This window comes from Hippocampus guttulatus, chromosome 8 (genome assembly GCF_054856545.1).
Source record: "Hippocampus guttulatus isolate MCC_2025c chromosome 8, RoL_Hgut_1.0, whole genome shotgun sequence".
Taxonomy (NCBI): Eukaryota; Metazoa; Chordata; class Actinopteri; order Syngnathiformes; family Syngnathidae; genus Hippocampus; species Hippocampus guttulatus.
This window is the reverse complement of record NC_141268.1, coordinates 7,850,149-7,869,463: the sequence shown is the minus strand read 5'-3', so window position 1 is coordinate 7,869,463 and position 19,315 is coordinate 7,850,149. Positions and strand designations below refer to the sequence as shown.

The 19,315-nt window shown below is 42.6% G+C and overlaps 1 protein-coding gene and 1 long non-coding RNA gene across 4 annotated transcripts in view; one reads left to right on the top strand and one right to left on the bottom strand.

Annotated features, from left to right (window-relative positions):
* The window catches only part of eif4g3a (eukaryotic translation initiation factor 4 gamma, 3a), a 53,787-nt gene extending 37,209 nt beyond the window's left edge, over positions 1-16,578 (top strand). For all 3 annotated transcript variants that reach the window (XM_086117530.1, XM_086117529.1, XM_086117531.1), the window contains 19 exons: positions 975-1,130; positions 1,207-1,404; positions 3,277-3,423; positions 4,160-4,396; positions 4,536-4,640; positions 5,634-5,772; positions 6,214-6,326; positions 8,004-8,094; positions 8,196-8,313; positions 9,094-9,338; positions 9,461-9,573; positions 9,655-9,827; positions 10,944-11,069; positions 11,159-11,240; positions 12,057-12,155; positions 12,242-12,388; positions 12,745-12,826; positions 12,896-13,042; positions 15,690-16,578. In XM_086117530.1, the coding sequence (XP_085973656.1) occupies positions 975-1,130; positions 1,207-1,404; positions 3,277-3,423; positions 4,160-4,396; positions 4,536-4,640; positions 5,634-5,772; positions 6,214-6,326; positions 8,004-8,094; positions 8,196-8,313; positions 9,094-9,338; positions 9,461-9,573; positions 9,655-9,827; positions 10,944-11,069; positions 11,159-11,240; positions 12,057-12,155; positions 12,242-12,388; positions 12,745-12,826; positions 12,896-13,042; positions 15,690-15,871 (2,700 nt within the window). In that variant the 3' untranslated portion in view covers positions 15,872-16,578. The remainder of the gene's footprint in view (positions 1-974; positions 1,131-1,206; positions 1,405-3,276; positions 3,424-4,159; positions 4,397-4,535; positions 4,641-5,633; positions 5,773-6,213; positions 6,327-8,003; positions 8,095-8,195; positions 8,314-9,093; positions 9,339-9,460; positions 9,574-9,654; positions 9,828-10,943; positions 11,070-11,158; positions 11,241-12,056; positions 12,156-12,241; positions 12,389-12,744; positions 12,827-12,895; positions 13,043-15,689) is intronic.
* A 2,013-nt stretch (positions 16,579-18,591) lies between these two features.
* LOC147200998 (uncharacterized) lies at positions 18,592-19,312 on the bottom strand. The gene is made up of 2 exons (XR_015101637.1): positions 19,213-19,312; positions 18,592-18,863 (listed from the first exon to the last, which is right to left on the bottom strand). It is a non-coding gene; the product is annotated as an uncharacterized LOC147200998 (long non-coding RNA).
* Positions 19,313-19,315: the final 3 nt, after the last annotated feature.

Here is a 19,315-nt window from a genome sequence, read left to right as displayed (position 1 = left end):
CTCAGTGACTACTTTAATTCAAACCACAATCATGTACTTACCGAATTAATCATAAGTGATCATCTGCCGGGTGGAGAAACCTGTATTTTCTAGTTTGTGTTGAAAATATAAGTTTTGTGACATCAGTCTTGGAAACTTGACAGGACTCTTATGTCTCCTTTAATTAGTTGCTGTCCACCGAATACAATATAATACAGCTTTATTTATATGGCGCTTTCACAACAGCTGCAGCTGGAACAAAGCACTTGAGAGAACAGTTAACATAAAGTAACAAACTACGCTAATATAACAACACATAACTAATAGACACAAGTAGTCCATACAATTAAATGTCTCTCTCAAACAGATTTCTGACTTTTTTGGTAGTAATCTTACACAATCATTTCACACACCCATCTTACTGATGATCCAACACTAACGCTCTTGTTAACCGAAACAGCAGGACATTAAGTCTTGCAGATTTAAATAAGTGTCAAAAACGACACATTCTTTATGTTTTCAGTTATGAGCGTGTCTTGCTTATTAACCTTGTGGTTTGGTTTGTCAGTAACAGTAAAAATCTATTGGCCAATTTGACCTTTACCCACAGATGTAAGCAAAATAAGGCCCAGTGAATATTATCTCATTAGCTCTGTTATTCACCACTTGCATCAATATTTGTAGTTTTCCCTGTAAAATTGCATTTGATTCAGTGATCAGTTTGATTTTGTTTTACAGTATGCGCTATGCACTGTAATGTTCAGCCATTTTTGAGCACAGGAACCAAAGTAAAACAAACTCAACGAGCACACTCACACAGGAGCTCCTATGAGCCACAGCTTTCACCCAGACACTCACACGCAGACTTGCCAATGTAACAGCCCGCCCCACCTGGCCCCGCCTCTTTTAGACACATGCATGAACACAGATACTACAGTCCGTATTTTCATCACATTTTCACAATGTCTGTGGTGACTTCCTGTCTTCCCGCACAGCTAATGAACATGGGCACGCGGCGGCCTCCTCCTAGGAAGATCATCATGAACGTGTCGATGAGCGATGAAGTTAAACTGCAAAAGGCAGAGAACGCCTGGAGGCCGGGCTCCAAGCGGGAGTGTGTAGTGGACGACCCAGAGACGTTGAGGACACAGGTAGGAAAGTGTATTTTACAGACCATATCCAGTTAGAATTGCTGCATTTGTTTTGGTGGGGTCCTGTCTCCTTCAGGAGCTATTCAGGAAGGTGCGCAGCATCCTGAACAAGCTCACGCCTCAGAAGTTCAGCCAGTTGATGAAGCAGGTGACGGACCTGACCATCGACACGGAAGAACGACTGAAGGGAGTGATTGATCTCGTCTTCGAGAAAGCCATCGATGAGCCCAGCTTCTCTGTTGCCTATGGAAACATGTGTCGGTGCCTTGCTGAGGTAAAGCTGTAACGATTAATCGAAGAACTAATCTGATTCAAAAAGATTCAAAGCAAAATCTCTGCCTCAAACCTTCGTAGGGAAAATATTTTCAGATGGACTAATGTTACTGCAGTTGCACTCACTAATACACATAGAAATTAGAATGATGCATTTTGCACACTTTGGAAGTCTTTGTGGGCAAAAGTGTGCAGCCATGAACTCAGCAATATTTTTTTTTCAGCTTTTTTCCATAAATTCATTTCAGACTTGATGAAAAATTTACTTAAGATCATTTTTTAGAATTTTACTCCATTTTATATCACAAAGGTTTTCAAAGAGTAATTCATTTGAGGGGACAACTTGGAAAAAAAACTTGAAATCGATATTACCAAGCTTTTATCCTCACCAGGTATGGAATGCTACAAAAAATTCAGGAAAAAAGCAGAGGCTAAACTATTTTAATTTGAGATTGTATGCGTTTAAAAAAAACAGCTGTCTAAACATATGAGGTTTCAAGGTTACATACAATGCATACAGCATCAAAAGAATATGTGGAAACAGCGAACAATATGGCAGCATGTTATTCGTTTAAAAAAAACAGCTGTCTAAACATATGACGTTTCAAGGTTACATACAATGCGTACAGCATCAAAAGAATATGTGGAAACACAAACAATATAGCATGTTATTCCCTAATTTTTACAAAGTGTATTGAAGCAAGTTTTGCCGAGCCCCTGACGTGCATCACGGCAGGCAGGCATGCGTGCATGTGCAGTGAACATTTTAGCTAAGAGAAGTCATCTACAGTTTGACCGGGGACACACCGCGCAGATGACATTAAAACCATCACCGTGCCGAGTGTTTTTAACGAGCCAGAGATGGGAGATGAGTCTGGCTGACAGAGGGAAGATCTGTGCATCCTGTCAAGCCTTCGTTATCAGGCTCAGGCTCAGGCTTATTGGTTGTTCATAATGTCCATTAGGCGAGCACTCATAAATTAAGCCACTGAGACTCCATATCAAGCACTCTGTTCATCATGCGTGCAAGAAAGGAGGTCACTGTTTTTCGGGATTAATGCATTTGATCTCGCATAGCGGTGTGTGTCATATCATTGTGCAGTCTAGTCCAAAGTTATCTAGTGACGTGTTAAATGAACATAAGATAAGATAAGATAAGATATCCTTTATTTGTCCCACACTGGGGAAATTTACAGCCTCCAGCAGCAAGAATGTAGGCAGAAAGAAGAAGAAAAAACAAACAAACACCGTTCAATTAAGTGCAATATAAATACAAAATGGATAAATCGCAGTGCTATTTACAGTTGTTTTCCACATCATTTAATTATTAGTAATAATAACATGGCGACCAGCATATTATTTTCAACCTTGTTTTTAAAGTCATTACATGTGCATGAAAAATAATTTTCAAATTATAATTCAAGACAAAATATTTACTTTTTACCACTGCATATGGCATACATATCTGACATATCCCTTTAAAAATTAAGAACATGTAAAAATCTAATTGTTTCCAACCAATGCAATCATCTGCAAATCACCTGATCTGCCCTGAGTTTGATCACGTGATGTGGTCAGGACAACCCTAAATTCGAGTTCACGCCATTGCAGTACGAACAGAAACCAAGGGCCACCTGTTGGTACCTCATGCAATTTGTCATTACCATTGATGTATTACTCACTGAGAACATATAACAAAAATCAATTTAATTTTAACAACAAAAAAAAGCTGTCGTCAAACGTGCAATTTTTGCATTGTTCTGCTCACAATCAAGTGTAAATAGATCATTCAACAAGCATTATTTTGTGCAAATGCTAGATATCCGCAGTCTCTTTTTCTATTTAAACTCTCTGTCTGTGTTGTACGGTACAGCTCAGAGTGCAAATAGCAGACAAGCCCAACAACACGGTCAACTTTCGCAAACTGCTGCTCCACCGCTGCCAGAAGGAGTTCGAGAAGGACAAAGTGGACGACGTGGTGTTTGAGAAGAAGCAGAAAGAGCTGGACTCTGCAGATTCGGTATATACAGACATTTTTTTAGGCTACTGATTTTTCAATCCGTGTCATGAGAGATCATCACTTGTGCTGTGGGAAATCATCCATCCATCATTCATTCATTCACTCATTCTAGGAACCGTTTTATCCTCGCCAATGTCGCGGGTGCCCTATCTATCATTTGGCAAGATGGGGTGTACACCCTGAATTGGTTGCCAGCCAAATTGCAGGACACAACTAAACATGCTCATTCAATTTAGAGTGTTGAATTCACCGACAAATACATATTTTCTTAATGTGGGAGGAAACCAAGCAGGTGCAGCTACAACAGGGGTGCCCAATATGTCGATCATGATCGGGACTGGTCCCAAGTCGATCGCGAGGGGTGAGGGGGCAAATGAAAAAATATATATATGTCTGTGTGCGAGTGCATGGGTATGCGCGTGCCTGTGTGTATGTATGTGTGCACATGCGGTAATGGGTCGATCGCGGGAGGTTGGTTGCTTGAAAAGTAGATCTTTGGTCAAAAAAGGGTCAGCACTCCCAGGATAGAAAATACAAACTCCACAGAAAAAGGCCGGATATTAACCCATCAGCCACTTTGCCTCTGGAAATTCAATTGGCTCATTGGTTCGCCAATCTCTGTTAGACCTTTATTATAGATTCTCAAAAATTCTTTGGATCATTCACTGTGTTTGATTTTATACATTTATTATTTCTATATTTTATTTATGTATATTTCTTTATCATGTCCCCGCAGTCCACAGAGCGTGAGCGACTTCAGGAGGAGTTAGAGGAGGCCAAGGACAAGGCACGGCGGCGATCCATTGGCAACATCAAGTTCATCGGGGAGCTATTCAAGCTCAAGATGCTGACGGAGGCCATCATGCATGACTGCGTGGTCAAGCTGCTGAAGAACCACGACGAAGAATCTCTTGAGTGCCTGTGCAGGTTGCTCACCACCATCGGCAAAGACCTTGACTTTGAAAAAGCCAAGGTGAGCCCCATGATGACATTGTGTCTGTCTGCAAACATGAAATGAAACTGTTGAAGGAGTCACAGAGAAACCAATCCTCTACGCCCCTACATTTTTGAATCATCAGCTCTTTTCTTGTTTAATTTCATCCTCTACTCAGCCTCGAATGGATCAATATTTCAATCAGATGGAAAAAATTGTGAAGGAGAGGAAGACGTCATCTCGGATACGCTTTATGTTGCAGGATGTCATTGACCAGAGATTGGTGAGTTGGTGGACTTGGCCTATGTCATGACATAGTGTTTTTTTTAAACTGACATTTGCATTAAATGTTCCAAACAGTAGTTATTTACTTTTTAAAACTTTTTATTTACTTCTCAGTATCTTACTAATCGGTAAGGCTAGCCGATATATCAATTTAAAAAGTATTACATTTGCTCTCACTCTGCAAAAAATAAAAATCAGATTCAAAGGGGTGGTATATTCCATTTGGCAATCCGAATGAGCGTCATGTAAACAGTTCAATCAGAAAAGCTAAGCCGTCGAATACGCACTTTAAAATTACCAGAGTTCGTCTGTGACAAGAGAACTTGTTTTTATCAAGATGTTGTTTTAATAAAAGTGGTAAAACTATCCCAACTACGAAGGTTGATGAATGAACTCCTCCTTGATAAATCAAGAGATGTTTACATCGATTTCCGCATGTCACATGGCTGTAACATGGCTGATCTGATCAACAGAAAGGGCACATTGGAAAACAGGTGACTGAAAATCATCATTCGAAATTATTTCAATCAGATTGACAGAAAACTCTACATGTAAACCCGGTTGATGTCTGTCTCTGATATTCTCTTTGCCCTATTAGCCATGCTTTTGGATTTCTTAAAGGGATTGATGATACTATATATGGTCAATAAGAGACGCTCATGCAAACGAGGGTAGGCGTGTGTGAGCGTGGCAATTTTGAACAGGTGGGATTTATCAAGACGCATTACTTAGTGGTTGTACGTATGACAGATGTCCGCATGTTTAATAAATACAGATTTTTTTTTTTACTCACACACTTAAAATTTCTTTCATCCAAACAATTTTTTGAAAAATGAGACCAGAGGTTAATCTGACCGGAGGTTGTTCTCACGCTGCCATATTAAGGAGCATCTCAATTCTTTTTGAAACTAAAAACATCCCTAAATTAAAAGTATTGCCATGCAGTTTGAGACCACAAAACCTCACACTGCCGCTATTGATCCCTCTACAGCACAACTGGGTGTCCAGAAGAGCCGACCAGGGGCCCAAAACGATTGAGCAAATCCACAAGGAGGCCAAAATTGAAGAGCAGGAAGAGCAGAGAAAAGTGCACCAGCAACTGCTCTCCAAGGAGAACAAGCGACGAGGAGGTCAGCCCCCCTCCCTGCTAACACTCCATATATGGCTTCCAGCTACATTTGCATGGCAAACAACCCCCCCCCCCATTCCTTCCCCAAAATATGTTTTGTTTCATAGCTGCTAGTAAGTAATTTGTCCTCCAGAAGAGCCTCTGAAATACTGTCTACTGACAGGTTGCGCCGTGTTTGGTATATGAGGACCGCATGTGCCCTGAATAACAGCTGTGTGTGGTTGCCTCCTGTGCCCGACACGCGAGCTCTGAAATTGTTAAACATGTTTGATACTTGACGCCGATCGTACAGCGCCATCTTCGCTCAAAAAAATGACTTGCTTTTGCAGGCCACATAAAATGATGTGGCGGGCTGGATCTGGGCCCCAGATCTTGAGTTGTGTAACACCTGTGGTCTAACCCCTTGAATGTCATGGTGGATGCGTCACATTTTGTTGCATAGATCTGCGAGAGCAGAGAGAGCCGCGCATGCCCAGAGAAGAGACCTGGAATACTGTGCCCGTGAACAAGAACAGCAGGACCATTGACCCTAATAAGATCCCAAAGATCTCCAAGGTACCACTGCAATGTCACTACTCTGGGATTTATGAGCTGCTGCTGCTACTGTTGTTGGCTTAATTTGGTGACATTCTATATCACAGGTGTCGAACTCCGGTCCTGGAGGGCTGCTGTCCTGCATGTTTTCAAAGTCTCCCTGTTGCAATACACCTGATTCAAATGATCAGATTATCAGCAAGGTCTGCAGAAGCCTGATATTGAACCTGTTCATTCAACAGGGGGACTTTGAAAACATGCAGGACAGCGGCCCTCCAGGACCTGAGTTTGACACCTGTGTTCTATATCATGTGGTCCCCAATATTTTTTGTGTCACAGACCAGTTGAGGCAGCTCGCAGAGCGACAACCATTTTTTTCATAGCTTTTAAATTGAGTTTTAAAGCACTAGTACTGACAACAAAGGTACGGTAATTAAACATTTTGTTAACATTGTTTGTTTTTTCATTCATTTAAGATTAAGATATCCTTTATTTGTCCCACACTGGGGAAATTTACAGTCTACAGCAGCAAGATTGTGGGTTGAAAGAAGAAAGAAGAAAAACAAAGTGCTTGCATTCACAAAATAAATGTACACCATTCAATTAAGTGCAATATAAATATAGATATAGATAAGGTGGCTGTGCTAATTACAATTGTTTTTCACATCCTTTTATTTTTTATTCAGCAGCCTGACAGCAGTCGGTAGGAACGAGCGGCGGTATCCCTCCTTCTTGCAGCGCGGGTGTAACAGTCTCTGGCTGAAGGAGCTACCTAGTGCTGTCAGGGCGGGCTGGAGGGGGTGGGAGGGACTGTCCATCATAGCTTTTAGCTTAGCTAGCATCCTCCTGTTGCCCACCTCCTCCAGAGTGTCTAGGGAGCAGCCCAGGACAGAACTGGCCCTCCTGACCAGTCGCTCCAGTCTCTTTCTGTCCCGGGCCGAGATGCTGCCTGACCAGCAGACAATGCCATAATGGATGGCCGAAGCCACCACCGAGGTATAGAAAGTCTTAAGGAGTGACCCCTGAACCCCAAAAGACCTTGGTTTCCTGAGTAGGAAGATTCGGCTCTCTCCTTTCCTAATCAATATTAATTTCAAACGGTTTCATTGTTCTGTACAACAAATGTAGAATAAAATGAAATAACACAGTGAACTACTAAGAAATGGATGGTGTGTCAATATGGGCCATGTCCTCGTCTGATTCACCAGCATCTCCCCCTACTGGATGATCATGTGGAACTCAGTCCAGTTAGTTTTTCCAGGGCTCCTCCTCGTGGAGACAATGTGTTAGAGTTCGAACGTCTCAGGCCCTCAATTTATGTTGTCCTGTTCATGCAGGACAATGTGTGATACTGGATTTGTTGGCAGCTGAGTGTTCTTATTCTATAAAGTACATTCAGTTGTTATAGGCTGAATTTACACTGCATGTTATAAGTAACACAATTTCAATTTGTTTGGCTTTTAACTGATACCATTGGCATTTGCACGATGGCAGCATAAACACACACACACACACACACACACACACACTGGCTCTATCTTCAGATCAGAATCAGAATGTTTTGAATTCAACACAGACAAATCATTGTCCTGTAAATTAAAGTCTTACTTAGGTTGGCATCATCACTCTTTGTGTACGTGTGTGCGTGTGTCTCTCTCTCTCTCTCTCTCTCTCTCTCTCTCTCACTTCTCCTTGCAGCCTCAGATGGATGAGAAGATCCAGCTTGGCCCGCGGGCTCAAGTCACGTGGGTGAAGGGCAGCAGCGGCGGAGCCAAGGCCAGCGACTCAGGTCTGATTCTTACGCTTCGATTTCCAATATCATCTCTTATGTAATGAATAATGACTAGATTCATTCATGTTCTCAACCTTTTTCGCCCTCCCCTCTTTCAGAACTTTCAAGGAGTGGCAGCAACCACTACTCTGCACTGCAGTCGACACTCTCGTCTCAACAAGCCGCTTTGAATCCTCCACAGAATTCAGATTTTGAGTCTAAGAGAAACCTCGGAAGGTGAGCGAACAATTGAACCACACACACAGGTGGGTGCATATACATACTGGCAGAGCTGAGTACGTCACTAAATGTTGCCATCTGTCGGTCATCGACTGTCTGTTATTACTTCAAGACTGTCAAATCCAATATACTGACTCAGTCAGTTTTGAGAAGTTTCGCGTCATTGCCAGCAAAATGGCTTCCTTCACTGGCAGACCTTCCGTCAGTACTGATGGAATCTTGACCTCTGCAAACTCATGGAGGTAGACTCTACAACATCGATTGAGGAGTCTGCCATTGTTGACTGCTGAGTTATATATTGTAATAAAAACACTCAAACATCACCTCATTAAAAAGAGTAGTGAAGCAGTACAATTTGTGTGGCTGAAACGATGAGAGCCAGAAGGAAAGATTCAGTATAAGAATGCCCAAGGTTTAGGCTCATTTTACATTTAAAAAAAGATTACAAAATGCAATTTGTCTACTGTAAAGCGGAACCTGCGTACCACAACAGTCTGCCTATGATCGCCAACGCAAAGTATTGTTGTTAGCTAATTTGATAAAGGCTGCCACATTTAGTTAGAACGTAATTCTTCGCAAGTGGTCAAAGGATAGACGCAGCTGCGGGTGCATGTTAAATTGCTTTCATGAACAAATGGTAATAAGAAAGTTCAGAAAAAATGGAAGCAAAAACAAAAGTGTTGCATTTATTTGCTATCATTGATTTGAATATATCTGATACCAAGACTACTGTAAATCCTCCAACTACAGTTTGCCATGTTATCTGTTCATGTCCAGCAATCGTAGCAGCACAGTGCGGGAGTGCAGTGAAAAGCCACAGGTCCACACGACGCCATTGTTGTCGTCTTCGCCGAGGCTCGCGTCTTACAACAGGGGCGACACTTCCAAGGAGCTGCGACATAGCCATCCTCTGGAAGAGACACGGAGGGAGCGGGAGAGCGAGGCTGTCAAAGCCCGCAGACCGAGTATCACAGAAGATAAGCCGGAGCCAGAACCAGAGATTGGCAGGACCAGAGAGCCCGGTAAGAAAGGTCAATCAAATAGCAACCATAATAGTGTAAAATTATTATTATTAATAATAATAATCATAATAATAAAATCCAAATCGCCTTATACTGACACTGATGTGACAATACCCTATCAGTTAAACCTGAGCCAGTGGCACAGACACCAGAGAGGCTGGTCCTGTCTGAGGAGGACATGGAGAGGAAGTCCAAGTCCATCATTGACGAGTTTCTCCACATTAACGATTACAAGGTGCTGAGATTCACTGGACTTCTAATCCCCCTCTTTCAGTCGTCCATTGACTTGACCGTTGTGGTATCCCGCCCCCTGCAGGAGGCTGTTCAGTGTGTGGACGAGCTGGTTTCAGCCCCCCAGTTGCACACCTTTGTGCGCGTCGGAGTGGAGTCGACGCTGGAGCGCAGTCAGATCACACGGGATCACATGGGACTGCTCTTCTTTCAGCTGGTGCAACAGAGAGTACTGCCAAAAGACCAGTTCTACAAAGGGTCAGTCTGTCGGTATCCCTCACACTCATGATGCACACTGTACAGGCTTAGAATGAAAATAATGGGACCTGCCTACCTTCCTACCCAATTGCCTACCTAACCTCTTAGGTACGTACCGACCCAAAGAGCTTATACCTAGCTAACTACTTACACCCCACCCCTGAGGTGGGCAATTTACAACATTTTGCCAGTCCGTCATTCGACATTTGACCATCAGGCTGGGCCACACTTTTTGAGAACCAACCGTATATATCAAGGCTCGAAATAAGCGGTTTGGCATCACTGTTTGCACCGTAAAATGTGCATTTTGTCCCTCAAATGAACACACTGAAGAGTAAAACTGAATGGGCTGGTGTTTATGTGGCTAAATGCAGAGCTGCCGAATCTTACAGAATCACAGAGTGAAGATAACTTGTTACACCCGTCACACATCGAGTGATTTCCAAAAACACATACACACACACACAAAAATTCCGATACTTGTAATATGTAATATTTGTCTGATTCCTTCTTAGCTGGTCTGAGCTCATAAATGCACAGCCACGAACCTGCTGTAATATTGTGTAATATTCTGTTCATGCTAAAATGCTAGCTGCTCAAGGAACATTTTTTAATGTCTTATGCTTTTTACACAAGAATTGCGAATTTTAAGATTAAATTTATATTTGGTGAAATAGCTCACTGAAGAATGGTCGAGACCAGTGGTTCTTAACCTGGGTCCGATCGAACCTTAGGGGTTCGGTGAATCAGTCTCAGGGGTTCGACGGAGCCTCTGCCATGGAAGTTAAGACACAGCCGACTCAACATGTCAATTAGTTATGACCCGTCCACTTGGCCATCACTGGCTGTGGATGATCACATGACGTTGCTTGTCCAATCAGTGCTGCGGGAAATTTAGTTCGCTCAGTCGTCAGTGTGTGACTGTCATGATAGTACCTGGTGTGAATTTAATTTTTTTGTCACCATCAAATTTTGAACACGATCAACATTTACTTGGATGAGAAAAACTGTTGGACACCATTGATATTGTTGAATTTGCACATTGGCAGCTGATTATTCGTAGCTTTTAAAGTTGGAGCAGGTCTACAATTTTTCGCGCTCGCTTTGTGCTTTCAGGTTTGCTGACATTCTGGAGCAGGCGGATGATATGGCTATCGACATTCCGCATATCTGGCTGTACCTGGCCCAGCTACTAACCCCCATGCTAAAGGACGGATGTTTCTCGATGAGAGAGCTCTTCAGGTACTGAGTGCCACCCCTGCGGTTTGATGAGAAGAATCAATGTGCCGTAGTTGAACACAGTGGTTTTGAAAATGCTTTTGTGTCCACAGTGAATTACGCAAACCGTTGTTAGCTGTGGGAAGAGCAGGCATTCTCATATCTCAAATACTGCACATACTATGCAAACAAATGGTGAGCGACATTTTCATCTGATGTTTAAACCTGCTTGCTGGTGCATGCGGACAAAGATAACTGTTTGAAAGACAGATACTGCAGATGTGGGGGGTCTTTATTGGGGGATTTTATTAACAGATTACATCCATCTATTTTGTATCACGCTTGATGTGCATTTTGAACGTCTGACAGACCACCCGCTAACAATTTCGTCCAGTCTCATCTTGTCAATGAAAATTCACATAAGTCACGTCATATTTTCGCCATCAAAGAGCCACGTTTAGCTCGTCATCGTCACGTTATCATTCTAGAAAAAAAAGGCGGGGCGTGAATGAAATAATTTCATTCAAACAAAACTATCACAACAGCTCTGATCGCAAGCTGCAATTGCAGACTGCTGACTGCTAACAAATTCCGATGATGGAGGTTACGTGCGACCGTAGGTTAAAGGTGACCTGCTTTTTTATTTGATTTTTTTAAAAATACTTTTTTGGTGAAAGTGAAGCTGGTAGGATACTTCGGGTGCAGTGCACACGAACACATAAATATCTCCGAAAAATAGACACACACAACCGGTCATCACGATCGACTGGTTGGGCAACCCTGCCTGATGGGGGTGAACAGTAACTAGTTTGAGCACAGTCTGTATTAGAGGAAATGATTTAAGGCAAAATAAGTAGTGTTTTAGAGCTGAAATTTGTTATTGATGTATTACAATGAATCCAATTGTTATCGTGTGGTTTTATTAACAGCAGCTCGTCTGTGTGATTTATACTCATATTTTTCCTTTTTCTTCATTAATTGATCCATAATGCATTCCGGTTGTCTCCTCAGAGCCATAGAGCTGTGGGTTCTCTGTGGAGGGAATCTGACCTCAGCTGGTCTGACTTCCTGCCGGAGGGAGAAGATGTCCAGGCCTTTCTCTCACAACAGGTACCCCCACCCGCTTCTGTGACCATCACATAGCTGCGGTCGACAGAATTATCTTTGTTGCACTGACACTGACCTCGTGCAAACAGAAGCTGGAGTTCATCCTGTCGGACGCTACGGACCCTGGAACAGCTTTTGCCAAAAAGACTCTGTCCGCTGAGGAGCTAAGCCAGCAGCTGGAGAGGCTCCTGCTGGCAGACATGGCCAGCGATGAGCAGATCTTTGACTGGGTGGAGGTATGGAGCGGCCCTCACAGAGTTCTTAAGGGGAGCTACTCGCAAATATACATAACTTGTGTGGAATTTGGGAACTGTTACCTGTTATTTTGTTGTATAAACAGCAACAGGTGACAGGTTAGTGGAGGAGCATTTAATGGTTTTGCCTAGATGAACCGAGATACATTATTGTGGTTAAGAATTATTTTTAGATCAATTGGGTGAGATGAGGTCATTTCCCACAACACACCTGTTAATCTTCACTGCACACTAATATGTGACGGCGCAGTGGGTGGGAATCACTGATGTATGTTTGTGAAGTATTATGTAGTGTTTAAGAACACATTAGACTTATTTCTGCTTTACGTGCCACCCAGGCAAACCTGGATGAACATCGGATGAGCTCGTCACCCTTCTTGAGGGCGCTGATGACAGCCGTGTGCAAGGCAGCGGTGAAAGGTATACCCAGTCTTCGATTTCTTCACACACTCACTCACTTACTCACTCACTCTCTTCCTTATTTGGCAGACATTGGCACCAACTGTCAAGTAGACACAGCCATCATCCAGAGGAGGCTCCCCGTATTACTCAAGTACCTTAACTCAGACACTGAGCGACAGCTGCAAGCACTTTATGCACTTCAGAAGCTGATAGTCTCCCTCGATCAGCCTCCCAGTAAGTGCTCCATCGTCACTTGGGATGCTGCAAGTGTCCGCCTAACAGGTTACTTTAGCTCGTGCTCGTTAGTTTACCTTGACTTCTGTCATCCTCAGAGTAAGTGCCTCTTAATTTTTAACGTCTTCACCCACTGACTCACAACATTTTTCCACTAACTACCACCTTTCCTTCAGATACAAGTTAAATCTATTCCGTGTTCCGTGACCACTCTGAACACTCATGTATATTAGGGGTAGAACATTTTTTGAAAACAGTTAAAACAGGTCGATTCAACATCAACAATTTCGCTTCAGTGCCACAGCTTTCCCTTCAATCCTTATGCACTTTTTTTCCTCTCCCTCATGAGTGCTAACCCAAGTTGCTAACGTGTATGGTTATGGCGGGGCATAACCGCGCGTGTGCGTGTGTATCCGGAGGTGGGAGTTGAAACTCCTTCTGACCAGGGATTCTGCCAGATGCTCCCAACAAACCCTCACAAAACGTTTGGGTCTGCCAGTTCGGTCCGGCATCTTCGGCATTAATTCCGATGATACTCCCACAAAGTCAATCATCGAACTGCGGCCAAAGGTGTCCTATGCCAAGTCCACATCTGGACACCCTTATGTTTGAATTTGGTGTTCATTATGGACAATCCGTGACGAGCACAGAAGTCCAATAACAAAACACCACCCGAGTTCTGATCGGGGGGCTCCCCCATCAAGCTCTTCCAGTTCTCACTGTGATTGCCCAAGTGAGTATTGAATTCCTCCAGCAGAACGAGGGACACCCCAGAGGGAGCGGTCTCCAGCACACCGTCCAAGGACTTTTAAAAAGGTTGGATACTCTGAACTGCTGTTTGGTGCATAGCCACAAACAGTCAGGATCTGTCCCTCCGACCCAAAGGCGGACAGAAGCTACCCTCCCGTCCGCTGGTGTGGACCCCATTGTACAGACATTGAGCTGCGGGGCAAAGAGTATGCCCACACCTGCTCTGGGCCTCTCGCCTTGGGCAACTCCAGAGTGGAAGAGAGTCCAACCCCTGTCGAGAGAACTGGTACCAGAGCCCAGGCTGTGTGGAGGCAAGTCTGACCGACTATGTCAAGTCGGAACTTCTCTGCCTCACACACCACCTTGGGCTGCTTCCCTGCAAGAGAGGTGACATTCTATGTCCCTAGAGCTAGCTTCTGCAGCCGGCGATCGGACCACCAAGGTCCCCGCCTTTGGCCGCCACCCACTTCACCTTGCACCTGGCCCCTCCCACATGTACTGAGCCCATGGGAAGTAGGACCCACGTTGCGTCTTCGGGCTGAGCCCGGCTGGACCCCCTGGGTCAAGGCTCGTCAACCAGGCATTCGGCAGTGAGCCCCACCTCCAGGATGGAACAATAAATTCTGCTGTGTACCAGAAAATCCTGAAGGAGAACGTCCGTACCCCCAAACTCAAGCGCTATTGTATGATGCAGCAGGACAATGATCCGAAATACATCAGCAAGTCTACCTCTGAATGGCTAAGAAAAAAATACAATTAAGGTTTTGGAGTGGCCAAGTCAAATTTTACATTTAAATCCAATTGAGATGCTGTGGTGTGATCTTTCAGAGGTAGTTCATGCCCGAAACCTCTCCAATATGGCAGAATTGAAACAATTCCATAAAGAATAGTGGGACAAAATTCCTCCAGGGCGATGTGAAAAACTCATCGCAAATGCTTCATTTCACTTATTGCTGCCTAGGGTGGCACAACCTGTTATGTTCAGGGGGCAATTACTTTTCCACAGAGGGTCAGAAAGCTTTGTTTTTTTTTTGTGCCTTAATTGAATTGACATTTGAAAACTGCATTTTGTATTTCCTTGGGATGTCTCTGAGTGATGTTAAAATTGGTTTGAGGATTTGAAACGTTTGTGTGTCATAGATTAAAAAAATAAAACAGAAATCAGGAGGGGGGACAAATACTTTTTCATGGCACTGTAAGCGGCCCAGTGGTCCAGTGGTTAGCGCGTCTACCTCACAGTGCAGAGGTACTGGGTTCAATTCCAGCTCTGGCTTCCCTGTGTGGAGTTTGCATGTTCTCCCCGGGCTGCGTGGGTTTTCTCCGGGTACTCCGGTTTCCTCCCACATTCCAAAAACATGCATGACAGGCTGATTGAACACTCAGAATTGTCCCTCGGTTATGGATGTGAGCGTGGATGGTTGTTCGTCTGTGTGTGCCCTGCAATTGGCTGGCAACCGGTTCAGGGTGTCCCCCGCCTACTGCCTGTAGACAGCTGGGATAGGCTCCAGCACCCCCCGCAACCCTTGTGAGGATAAGTGGATCGGAAAATGGATGGATTGATGGGTGAATGTATGCATTTGTATATGTAAGAAGGTGGCTGTGGCCTTCTGAGTAATGTGAAAGTCAGTGAATCATATATTTTTAATTTATTTCTAACAATTTGTAAACATTTACAATTATTGCAATATACATTAACACTGACTGATAATGTAGTTAGTTAGACACGGCGACGGCGTCAGTTGAGGCCATTGGCATGTCACCTAAGAATATGCCTGTAGTTAATACCTTATGATGCTGTTTCAGTAATGTGAAGCTGCGAAAATACAGATTACGAATTACTTTCCTTAACCCCAATAACAAAATGAATTCTGACAGTTCTGTCTTCGCTGTCTGCCAGACCTCCTGCGGATGTTCTTCGACTGCCTCTATGACGAGGACGTCATTTCGGAGGATGCATTCAACAAGTGGGAGACCAGCAAAGATCCGGCAGAGCAGGAGGGCAAAGGCGTTGCCCTCAAGTCGGTGACGGACTTTTTCACGTGGCTACGTGAGGCGGAAGAGGAGTCGGAGGACAATTGAGACCTGTACATCACCGACTTGACAAAATGTTGAACACAAGCGACCTGTTCACGATCGCTGGAATTCCTTTTTTTGCGGTACGGTTCAGAAACATGGCGCCATTTTCAGTTTGGATTTCAACGGCGGAAGCACTAAATACATGTATTATACATAGAAAATATTTTTGTTTTAAATTTTAACTTTACTTTTTTTGTTACTTTTTAAGAAGAGACTTTAAAAAAAGCAGCAGCATAGGTTCTGGACTCTTTAATTTATTATTTTTTTAAGAACTGCAAATATGGAAGCAAGAACCCGAACAAAAGAAATAACAATATAATTAAATAATAAGAATGATAACAAAATAATAATTTTTGACCAAGGAATAGAATGGCCTCCCTGGATTCTACACTCTTTGGATTAAAACTGAGCAACGCAAAACTGTTTTGGGGGTGAAATGTAAGCCAAGCTTGTGGTCAAAATAATCCAAAAAAAGCATCTCTCAGCCTCTGCTTTTGCTCCTCATGTTGGCGTGTCACGTTCAAGGAGCTATGGAAAATGGACAACTATTGATGAACAAAGTGGACGCGGAACCAGCAAAATGCCAGAAGGGAGGACGAAGGGAGTAAGGGCACTCATGACAAAAATGCTTGTAATACTTCATCCCTACACAGCTCATTAAAAGCTTGTAAATATATTAAAGATGGAGAGAAAAAATATTTCAAAACTTGGATATGTGTTTGTCTTCTCAAACCTCCTCCTCACCCCTCCCCCTTTTGATGGCAAGACACTCAAAACTTAATTGTCCACAAATGTCCATCTCAGGCGGCCCGGTAGTCCAGTGGTTAGCACGTCGACTTCACAGTGCAGAGGTACCGGGTTCGATTCCAGCTCTGGCCTCCCTGTGTGGAGTTTGCATGTTCTCCCCGGGCCTGCGTGGGTTTTCTCCGAGTGCTCCAGTTTCCTCCCACATTCCAAAAACATGCATGGCAGGCTGATTGAACACTCTAAATTGTCCCTAGGTGTGAGTGTGGGCGTGAATGGTTGTTCGTCTCTGTGTGCCCTGCGATTGGCTGGCAACCAATTCGGGGTGTCCCCCGCCTACTGCCCGAAGACAGCTGGGATAGGCTCCAGCACCCCCCGCGACCCTAATGAGGATGAAACGGTTCGGAAGATGAATGAATGAATGTCCATCTCATCCATTTGATCGACACGTTTTACGAGGCCCTCTTTTTAAGAATATTATTCTGACAAATTAATCGCCTTTGATGTGCCTGAAAAGGCACTTTGTGGTTAAAATCTGTATACTCAGTGAATACCTGCTTATTTGTAGTTCAGTACAGACACATTCTCTTTAGGTGTTCGTGCAGGTGTGCTATCCTACATATATCACCGAAAAATGTTTGGGGTCTGCTTCGGTCAAAGCGAAAAGAGTATTGCTTTGGCACCATCTAATGGCTTCTTGGTGCCATGGAACTGAAGTGAGTTGAGGAATTTCATTTAGAAAAAAGCATCTGTAGGCAATTACAGGACAGTATAACCCTTGGGTATGTGTGAGGGTTGGGTGGCCAGTCTGTACTTGTCCCAAAAACCTATAAATTTGTACATGTGCACGTGTTACTGATGAAATCTTGGCCTTGGCTAATTTAACACAAACATTAAGTGTCTCCAATTTTCTCACCCCTTGGCGTGGAAAAAAAAAGGTTGGGGTTGGGGGGTATAAACTCAGTGATCTCATTTCTAGGATTTTCCAATAAAGTATTTACAAAAAAACAACAACCTTGATTTAACATGCAGATTGATCTATGACAGTTTTCTGGTGTATCAAAGAAACAAACAGCAGGAGGTTTAATTAGATGACATGAATTAGATCCTGATGTGACAAGTGATGGGCTTTTAAGGAGAACATGATGTACTCACTTGCTTTGGGAGCACGGAAACTTGACCACCTAGAGATTTTTGATGCAAATGTGTTATACTGCAGTGTTTTCAATTCACTTGTTTCGATTTTTGAGTGTTTGTGCAAAGCGTTCAAAATACATGATTAAGGAAATAACTTGAATTTATTGCTGTTTGGGATGTTACTTGGAGATTGAATCCCAAACATATCCATTAACCTCTATATTTATTGTTGTAATAATACATTTTATTTGTAAGCGCCTTTCACAACACTCAAGGACACTTTACAAGCAAGAGCAAACAATAAAACCACAGATAAAATTATAAATAAAAAAGAGATAAATTTAAGTGGAATAAGCAAGTCTGAATAGGTGGGTTTTGAATGTGGGAAAAGAATCAATGTTATGAATATTGGGTAGTCAGTCATGTTTACTATTCCTTTCCTTTTACAATTCTTTAGTTCCCTTTTGACAACCAATAATTGACATCATCAAACAGTCCTGTAATATTTGTTTGACAAATGTAGACATTTTCCCTTAAAATTAGTTAAAATAACAAAAATAGTTAAATTGTTCATTTTTATTAAGTCACATAAAATTTGGTCTATTGGTTTCTTGTAAATAAAATTAAGATTTTTTTTAATATTAAGAAACAATGTCTTAATTTGATTATGGAGTTGACCAATTATAGATACAATTTTAAAATAATGCATTATTATGAAAAGTAATTTTTCTACATCCACATTTTAACTTTGTTTTCATCTAATTTCCTTCAGAGGCCCATTATGACTGTAAATCCCCCAAAATAATATAATCGGCTCACATTACATACAAATTGACGAAAAACGTTTTTCAAATATTTTTATTTTACAATGGGATTAGGAACACAAAATGCTTTCAATATCTTGTTTTCAAAAATTGATTACAATTTGCAATTTTGGTATTATAATAATAATAGTATAATAATAGATTTTATTTATAAGCGCCTTTCAAGACACCCAAGGACACTTTACAATAACAAAAAAGACATTGTAGCAAGAAACAAGAAGTTGATGCACACAATTCTGCGAGCCACAAAAACAATGTTGTGGGCCGGATCTGGACCTTGAGTTTGACACCTGTGCCAAGAGGATTAAAAGAACTGTATATAATACACAAAAGTAGCATAAAACACAAATACCAAATTAATACAAATAAACTACATAAAAACATTCCTTTTAGGAGTCCCCAAAACAACTTAACGCTTTTGCACAACTCCCATTATGCATAGCCGCAGATTTGGAGTTCTTTCCCTGCCCGCAACCTCAAAATTGGTTTACCACGGTAAATATTGAGAGGGTTGCATTTCTTACCACAATACCACCATTTTAAAGACGTCTTATTTTGATGCACACGGACATAGATTTGAATGAAACCCCGTTTTTTGTTGTTGTTGTTGTTCGTTTAAACTGTAGTTGCCCTTGTTACCTTGAAATAATGAAGTAATTCGACTAGATTCGGCTCTCTATTGTAACAAAGAAGGAGGTGATGATGCTGGGCGAGAGTTGACAGGCAGCGGGCCGCCATGACA